This window comes from Lissotriton helveticus, assembly GCF_964261635.1.
Source record: "Lissotriton helveticus chromosome 1_1 unlocalized genomic scaffold, aLisHel1.1 SUPER_1_unloc_16, whole genome shotgun sequence".
Classification (NCBI taxonomy): domain Eukaryota; kingdom Metazoa; phylum Chordata; class Amphibia; order Caudata; family Salamandridae; genus Lissotriton; species Lissotriton helveticus.
The window spans coordinates 658275-667807 of record NW_027611655.1 but is presented as its reverse complement, the minus strand read 5'-3'; the positions used below and the strand labels follow the sequence as shown (position 1 = coordinate 667807).

The following is a 9533-nucleotide window of genomic DNA, read 5'->3' as shown; positions in this document are numbered from 1 at the left end:
GGGGATGGTATTCCAAATCGTATGACACCTTACACGACATGTTTTGATAAAGCCAAACCAAAGTTGCTATTTAACCGCGAGGATTATAAGGCACTTAAGAGTATATGGTATGGCATTATCCTGAAACAGCTTAGGGAGTTGTTCCCGACAGCTGCAGACAGGCTCAGCTCATGCTAGAGCTCCATCTCACATAAAACCACGCACTCTGCCTCCAGGATTGATGAGGCCTTCCATAGGAGTGACTCACAGGTTTACATGTGTCCAGATATAGGTTTAGATATAGGTATACTATATCTAAGCAAGGGGTGTTTACACCACCTTACCCCAGCTGAGTGATCAGCCAGTTGTGTCAATTTAAGAACCAGCCAGGGGTGGCAAAAGATATGCTGCAGCCCCTGGTAGGCCTTGGTGGCCCCTATGCCCTGGGCACCTATAGTGCATTATACAGGGGCTGACAAGGAGTCCATTTCCAATTGGTATGTGCCTATAGCACATGTGTCAGTAATTTAGTGAGAGAACAGCAGGCTGGGGGTCTGATCAGCAGGCCCACAGCCTCAGTAGTCGAAAACCAGTGAAGCAAAAAGCAAAAATTTGGGGTGACCATAGGATAGCAGACCCTACTCTCCTACAGGTGTCATCTGGCTATTCACTACCTGTCAACTCCCAGCCCTGTCACTCACACACACCAGACAGTCAGATCCACATCCAAGCAGAGGCGGGCTGAAATGGTTAGGCAAGCAAATGCTAACTTTCTAAAAGTAGCATTTGCAAACACAGGATATTAAAATAAACTTTACTAAAAGAAGTATTTTATTATTCTGAGTTCAGGCATACTAAACATTAATTTCTACCATGTTCCCATAGCCTGCTGGGATTATAGAGTGTAATAATTCCAGCAGCCCATCTGGCCTAGAAGGGAACTGGTAGCCTTACAATAGTGAAAAACAAATTTGGCAGTAATTCACTATTAGAACATGCCACACACATCAGGGCATGTTCTACCTTACACTTACAATGCACCCTGCCCTCAGGCCTACCATAGGGGTGACTAATATGAAGTTAAGGGAAGGTTTAGGGGCTGGCAAGTGTGTGCACTTGCCCAGCCAGGGTGACAGTACCAGACTGCACGCAGGTTCTGCAATGGCAGACCCTAGACACATTTTTAGGCTGCTTCTGTGGGTGGCGCAACCAGCGCTGCAGGCCCACTAGCAGTATTGGCATTCACAAGCCCTGATACTCCTGGTGCACTTTACTAGGGACTAACAGTAAATCCAATGAACCAATCATGGACATCAATCACATGTACACTTTACAGTAGGGAGCACTTGCACTGCGGCACGGGTTGGCCGTGGCGCAGTGCCCTGAGTAGCAGACACCAGCAAAACATTTGAGGCACAACAGCAAAAAGTGGAAGGGAAACTCACGCCAAGGTGCCAGGTCTAACAGGCGTGGTTCGGACACCCCCGGCCATCCTCCGCACATGCTCACTCCGGGGGCCGTCCGACGCACGCAACGGGTTAAAGTTGGCCATAAGGCCAGAGTTGCCACACCTGAAGCACTTCCCCTGAAAATTCTTTGTGTTAAAGGGCTTTGTAGTGGTGCTCAATTTGGGTTTAACAAATCTATCCACTAGCACTTTGACATTAATGTTCTCCTTTTTATCACCTGAACTGTCTTTGCGTATAATATCAACACACGCTTTTGAATGCTCATGACTTTTGGCTATGGTCTAAACTAAACACAATGATGCCTATGGTATTATTTTTACAAACTTCCTAATTTAGGACCGATACCAAAAATTATCAATCCTCTGTTTTTTTAATTACTTATTGACTAAATCTCTATTTTCACTTAATTTTTATTCATCTAGTAGCTATCAGAACTCTTCAATGAATCAACAAAACAAAAAAAGGTGGTTTGCATAACTTTTTTTAGTAAACCAAGTCTTTTTTATAAGGACAAATTATTTTTCTCTCACTTATTCCACTTTTTTCATTTTATACATATATATACACATTTATATACATTTGGCATGTATCTTTTCACAATATTTACAATGTGCAGACAAACATAAGCATGAACAAAATAACAAAACTTTCTCCAGAACCCTTTTTATGGTTCAAATGCCCAACAATTTGAACGAGGAAATCATGGTATTTTGTTATATGACCCTAATTCCTTCATCTGGATCACCACATTCAATAATGGAGCCTAGGCAGCTGAAAATAGTTTATGCTTCTTTTTTCAAAGCTCTCGTCAAGTTTTTCGAATTCTATTTCAACGTTTTTTTAGGTCTCAGATTACAATAACAGTCGACTCGTTTCAGCCTATAAACTATTTAGGCCTCTTCAGGACTTTGGGCAAGGATTACACATTTACCTGCATATGAATGCAGCCAGGATCGGTGTGCATAAGTGGCAAAGCGGCAACGCAACAACCCAATAATTGGCGCTTTCAATACCGGGAAGACGGCACGTAATCCTGTATTTCTTGAAATCACTGCGTGTGGCTTAGAATCGTCCCGGAAAGGTCCAATCCATTCTCCCAACTGTAACAACCTACACGCAATAACCGGGGCAGCACTGCATATAATTCAACACGAACGGGAAGGATCCAGTAGTTAAAAAGGATTCCCTCTCTGCCAGCAAACTCCGTACAGCACTTCTTGAAGCGATGGCATGTCTTTTTGCCACAGGGCGTTTCTCGTTTTGTATATGGCGCATCCTAACATAAACTGATCTCTTAAGCGATCCTCTAAAGCTGCACTAACATTGCACGTGGAAGCCAATTTGCGCAAGGTAGTTATGTATTGTTCCACCGACTCATCCTACCTTTGCATTCTTCTCCCGAAGTGATATAGTTCAAGGACAGTACTCACTTTGGGGAGGTAGTGCAAGTCTATCTTTTTGATGCAGATCTCGTATTCATTAGGAGTGTCAGAGTCACTATTCAATGTTCAAAGAATTCTTGTCCCTCAGAGCCCAAACAATGCATTAACCATGAGGCTTTCCTCTCTGCACTTAAGGAAGTGCCACAGACATGAGCATAATATGTGAAAACCTTCTTACACATGAGAGAAGGAACTCCTGGAGATGTCAAGCGCTGGGATGCCTAATAGGTAACCAGGCGCTATACAAAACTCAGAATAATAATATAATAATAATAACAAGAAGGGAGGGGCAGTGACATTTTGCGTTATGTATGTACTATGTTTTGACCTAGTTACTACTTAAGGGTGATCTTGAGTGATCTGCTTACAGTGCGCAATATCCACAAACCTTATAAGCTTTGCGCATCAGCGAAACTGCGTGAATTTTCAGCAATAAAAATTTAGGCCAATGCGCACAATCCCAGAAATTTTATTTGTTTTGCGCATCAGCGGAACCATCAGCCTGATTACTGATGGCACATATTTATACAGGGAGAATTCACTTTAGTCTGGTGCTCAATTACATGTGTAGACGTGAGTCTGGTGGTGCCTGATAACTGAAAGGCACATATTTGTTTACATACAATTTCATATATGTCTGATTTATTATTCCTATTACAGCTCCTTCTACTTTGAGAAGGCCTGTCCTAGACCAGTGTGTGGACAAAACCCATGCCGACAAATCAAGGACAAAGGGATTGGGACATGGTCTAGGCACACTAACAACAAATCCTACATCAAACCTCACGTTTAACTGATGGAGAGCTATGAGCGACCTGAATCGCAATACTGAGAAAAAGTAACCAGGAGAATTGCTGCAAATTAAAGTACATTTTAAAAAAACTAATAATGAACTACATAACCACAGATGTGTGACCTGGAAGCCGATTGTTTCTTAATATAGCCCTTGTGTGTGATAACCTTGCAGTGCTCACATTATCATCCGCGCTAGAAGAGATGGGAGCCTGGGGTGTCTGGTTACAGAAGCTCATTTACATACAAAGGGGGTGACAGCCTGTTCACTTCACACAGCACAACTTGTTTACGTAAAATGCTTGTACACAGAACAAGGTAAAGTCTTGTGTCTATTTTTTTCATTTTATTTAATATATCCCGCACCTCTCTCTCTTCTTCTCTTCCTCGCATTTCAATTCATCGTAAATTACACAAATATACTATTGCTTTATCAGCACGGCACAAGTAGGGGGTGGACACAGTTTGATGGGGTCCAGTTCCACCTAGCTACTTAGCCTGCGAATGGGAATTGTTACTTTGTTTCTTGCATCTACAGACACAGGCCTCAGAGTGTTTGTAACTATCCGCCCCAATAGCAGTGTCACCTTTATTTATTTGTATGAGTGGCACAAGAGAGGAACAAAGAACTAGACAAAATTAGCCCTTCTATTGCCTAATACACTGTAAATGTGAAACACTTTGGGGCTTGGGGGCTGGATAAAGAACGTCAGGAAACAAACGCAAATTAAAAGTACATTGTATTTATTCGCTGAAAATTGTTTAAAAATGTAATTTCCAAGTTCCGCATAGCACTTTAAAAATATTTCGCCTTTCAGTCCTTTCCGAGTTTAGTTAAAAACTGATAGTGGGAAAATCACATGATGTATAAAAACTGAGAACAAAAACGTATTTTTACATTATTTAATGTTTCTTGTTTTTTGTTTTTAAAACAGGCCGTCGACATTTCACATGAACATTATTATAAGGGCCCGACATCACTTCTTGTGACGTCACTACATGTAACGTCATTGTGATTTGCATTTGATAATGGGCTCTTTCACTATTTTCCTTATTTGTGCCCTGTTTATTCCATGACATCAGTCTATAGCAGTGGTTCCCAAACTTTTTCAACCCATGGCTCCCTTGGCTTATTGATCGTTGCCCGCGACTCCCTATTATTATGTGACATTTTTTAGTGACCGGGCAGAGGCCCTTCAGGAGCGCTGAAGAGTTTCTAAGGCGTGTCTAGACCATCACAGTGATCTAGACACTGCCTTATTAAAACTGGCTTTATAAAATTAAATAGTTAAATATAGCATAGCTGCTAAGTTTTCTGTAAATGTAGGAGACATTTCGATGTTTTTAGGGTACTCCTTAAGTGTGACACTACAAATGTGCCACACTTTATAGTGAGTAGAATGAAGCAGTTATGATAACCTACTAAAGCTTTTTACACATTCATTGCACTTGAATAGTTTTTCCCCTGTGTGTATTCGCTGATGTGTTTGTAGGTTTGACAGGTGACTAAAACACTTTGCACATTCACTGCACTTGAATGGTTTTTCCCCCGTGTGTGTTCGAATATATTTTTAAGGTTTGATAACTGACTAAAGCACTTTGCACATTCATTGCACTTGTATAGTTTTTCCCCTGAGTGTGTTCGCTGATGCGTTTGTAGGTTTGACAGGTGACTAAAGCTTTTTCCACATTAACTGCACTTGAATAGTTTTTCCCCTATGTGTGTTCGCTGGTGTCTTCGTAGGTATAATAACCTACTAAAGCTTTTTACACATTCACTGCACTTGAATCGTTTTTCCCGTGTGTATTCGCTGATGACTTTGTAGGTTTGACAGGTGACTTTTCCCCCGTGTGTGTTCGCTGATGACATTGAAGTCTTGATAAGTGGCTAAAGCACTTTGCACATTCACTGCACATAAATGGCGTTTCCCCTGTGTGTGTTTTCTGATGACGTTGAAGGCTTGATAACCTACTAAAGCACTTTGCACATTCAGTGCACTTGAATGGCTTTTCCCCCGTGTGTTCTCGCTGATGACGTTGAAGGCTTGATAACTGACTAAAGCCAGGGGAATGGCTTTTCCCTTGTGTGTTTTCGCTGGTGTCTTCGTAGTTCTGATAACCGACTAAAGCTTTTTACACATTCATTGCACTTGAATGGCTTTTCCCCTGTGTGTGTTTGCTGATGACTTTGTAGTTCTGATAATTGACTAAAGCTCTTCCCACATTCATTGCAATGGGATGGCTTTTCTCCTGTGTGTGTTCGCAGATGACTTTGAAGTTGTGATAACCGACTAAAGCACTTGGCACATTCACTGCACTCGAATGGCTTTTCCCCAGTGTGTATTCGCAGATGTGTTTGGAGGCCTGATAAATAACTAAAGCTCTTTAGACATTCAATGCACTTGAATGGCTTTTCCCCAGTGTGTGTTCGCAGATGTCTTCGTAGTTCTGATAACCGACTAAAGCTCTTCCCACATTCACTGCACTTGAATGGTTTTTCCCCTGTGTGTTTTCGCTGGTGTATTTGTAGTTCTGATAACCTACTAAAGCTCTCTACACATTCATTGCACTTGAACGGCTTTTCCCCTGTGTGTGTTTGCTGATGACTTTGTAGTTCTGATAATTGACTAAAGCTCTTCCCACATTCATTGCAATGATATGGCTTTTCTCCTGTGTGTGTTCGCAGATGACTTTGAAGGTTTGATAACTGACTAAAGCACTTTGCACATTCACTGCACTTGAATGGCTTTTCCCCCGTGTGTGTTCGCTGATGAATTTGAAGGTTTGATAACTGACTAAAGCACTTTGCACATTCACTGCACTTGAATGGCTTTTCCCCCGTGTGTGTTCGCTGATGAATTTGTAGCACTGATAATCGACTAAAGCTCTTCCCACATTCACTGCAGTTGAATGCTTTTTCCCCTGTGTGTGTTTTCTGATGACGTTGAAGGCTTGATAACCTACTAAAGCACTTTGCACATTCAGTGCACTTGAATGGCTTTTCCCCTGTGTGTGTTCGCTGATGAGTTTGGAGGACTAATAAGTGTCTAAAGCACTTTGCACATTCACTGCAATGGTATGTATATGTTCGCTGGTGTATTTGTAGTTCTGATAACCTACTAAAGCTCTTTACACATTCATTGCACTTGAATGGCTTTTCCCCTGTGTGTGTTTGCTGATGACTTTGTAGTTCTGATAATTGACTAAAGCTCTTCCCACATTCATTGCAATGATATGGCTTTTCTCCTGTGTGTGTTCGCAGATGACTTTGAAGGTTTGATAACTGACTAAAGCACTTTGCACATTCACTGCACTTGAATGGCTTTTCCCCCGTGTGTGTTCGCTGATGAATTTGAAGGTTTGATAACTGACTAAAGCACTTTGCACATTCACTGCACTTGAATGGCTTTTCCCCCGTGTGTGTTCGCTGATGAATTTGTAGCACTGATAATCGACTAAAGCTCTTCCCACATTCACTGCAGTTGAATGCTTTTTCCCCTGTGTGTGTTTTCTGATGACGTTGAAGGCTTGATAACCTACTAAAGCACTTTGCACATTCAGTGCACTTGAATGGCTTTTCCCCTGTGTGTGTTCGCTGATGTGTTTGGAGGACTAATAAGTGTCTAAAGCACTTTGCACATTCACTGCATTGGTATGTATATGTTCGCTGGTGTATTTGTAGTTCTGATAACCTACTAAAGCTCTTTACACATTCATTGCACTTGAATGGCTTTTCCCCTGTGTGTGTTTGCTGATGACTTTGTAGTTTTGATAATTGACTAAAGCTCTTCCCACATTCATTGCAATGATATGGCTTTTCTCCTGTGTGTGTTCGCAGATGACTTTGAAGGTTTGATAACTGACTAAAGCACTTTGCACATTCACTGCACTTGAATGGCTTTTCCCCCGTGTGTGTTCGCTGATGAATTTGTAGGACTGATAATCGACTAAAGCTCTTCCCACATTCACTGCAGTTGAATGCTTTTTCCCCTGTGTGTGTTTTCTGATGACGTTGAAGGCTTGATAACCTACTAAAGCACTTTGCACATTCAGTGCACTTGAATGGCTTTTCCCCTGTGTGTGTTCGCTGATGTGTTTGGAGGACTGATAAGTGTCTAAAGCACTTTGCACATTCACTGCAATGGTATGTATATGTTCGCTGGTGTCTTTGTAGTTCTGATAACCTACTAAAGCTCTTTACACATTCACTGCACTTGAATGGTTTTTGTCCTGTGTACGTGTGCTGATGAAGCTTGAGTAGTGATGACAAACTAAAGCTCTCGTTGCATGTGTATGATTCTTCTTTCTTGGTTAGTGTCTGCGGGTCAGGTTTATATTTGTCTACATCCCATGTCTGTATTTCCTGATGGGCCAACATGGCTGATAAAGCACTCGTGGTTTTCTCACACACTTTATATGTGTGCAGTATTTTGCATGTTAGATTTCTGCTTTAACAATAAAATGCAATTGCCACCAAACATTTGCCACACTCCGAATACGTAGAAGCTGTCTTTGTAGGCGATTGTGCCTTTAGATTGGATTATGGCTATGCACGCTTGCAGAAAAAGATGTATCTTCTTTCTGCCCGGTGCAAATTTGGAACAGTCTGTTGTATTGTAGCTAGAAGAACTCCTCTTTCCTTTACCCGTCAGTTGTCCGGCTCCGCTCTGTTGTGCTTTTCTCTGGTTACTGTGGTTTGGCCAGAAAGAGTTTACAATTCACCTAGAGCATGGAATGAGGGCTTGTCATCATATTATAAAACAGAGCACTGCTGTAATCACATCATACCGATCCGATGATCAAAGCTGGTGTTGGACACTTGTTTATACAGGACGCGGTTTGTAATTGGTGTTGCCTTAATTTTCCTATGGTCATTTCTTCGTCTTGTGGCGTGGAGGTGCTCAGCTCAGCCTCTTACAATCACTGAACTGCCCTTGATGCTTGATCCGGGATCTGTCAGTTTGTGTGCAGGTTCCTCTGTCGCTGACTGCGCTGATGTTTTCCTGAACACTGTAGCTCATTATTTCTGCTATTATTGAAGATTTACAGCATTCGCTTCATTATTGATGGTCATTTCATACATTCAAGGATGGTTTTCTGTTGGATGTAAAGATATTTAACATTACTAAATTGAAACATAATGGAATGAGAATTCCCAATGTTTAACTGGTTGTAAAAGACATTTCGGAGGAGATTTACCAAATCTCACGCAATGCAGCGCAGCCCCCCCCCCCGCGAGGCTGCGCTGCGTTGCACGACAGGGGGGGAGCAGGAGAGCACCATATTTTCAAAGATATAGCTCTCTCCTTCCCTTTCCCTTGCGCTGGCACTGATTACAGTGGACTACTTGAAGGAAAGAACAAGTGCACAGCGGATAATACTTTAGTTGAACTAGTTTAGGATTTGTAAGTAGGTGTTCCCACGGTATCGTCCCCTGTCCACGTGACGATTAAAGCATAAAAGTATTAGAAGTGCATTCAATTAGAAATTGGTTGCATCCCATGGGGCACTCTGGAAATAATGTTCAGTGAAGTTGTAAATAAGTTTCTTGTACTCAATTTGAAATGATCAAATTAATTTTATTTCTTCTCTTTTTAGATAGTCATTCCATATTCATCAATGTCAATGTTAGTTACACATCTGATTAATGAAGGCTCCAATGCATTTCGGGCAATAGCCCTTCGTCTCGGAGCATATCTAGAAATGAAAACAATAGAGCTCATTCAGTCTATTAAATTCATAGTTTCTGCATCAAAAAATAGTATCTACAGTGGTAATTTAAACGTGAAACTTGAGCGAACAAAATAAACGTGCATGAAGTGCAACAAACATGCGGTGAAAAAGTGAAATA

At 41.5% G+C, this 9533-nt stretch overlaps 1 protein-coding gene across 1 annotated transcript; it reads right to left on the bottom strand.

Moving 5' to 3' along the window:
* Positions 1–4404: 4404 nt before the first annotated feature.
* LOC144805615 (uncharacterized) lies at positions 4405–8774 on the bottom strand. The gene is made up of 2 exons (XM_078672140.1): positions 5803–8774; positions 4405–5738 (listed from the first exon to the last, which is right to left on the bottom strand). Exons 1-2 carry the CDS (start codon positions 8058–8060, stop codon positions 5450–5452), a joined length of 2547 nt encoding a protein of 848 aa, XP_078528266.1. The 5' UTR covers positions 8061–8774; the 3' UTR covers positions 4405–5449.
* Positions 8775–9533: the final 759 nt, after the last annotated feature.

What these genes read in the sequence shown, in the direction of transcription:
- LOC144805615 (XM_078672140.1), bottom strand. Translation starts at nt 8,060, where the DNA reads ATGTTGGCCCATCAGGAAATACAGACATGGGATGTAGACAAATATAAA. An exon ending in TGTGTAAAAAGCTTTAGTCG is followed by an intron (nt 5,739 to 5,802) that starts GTTATCAGAACT and finishes CCCTGGCTTTAG; the next exon opens with TCAGTTATCAAGCCTTCAAC.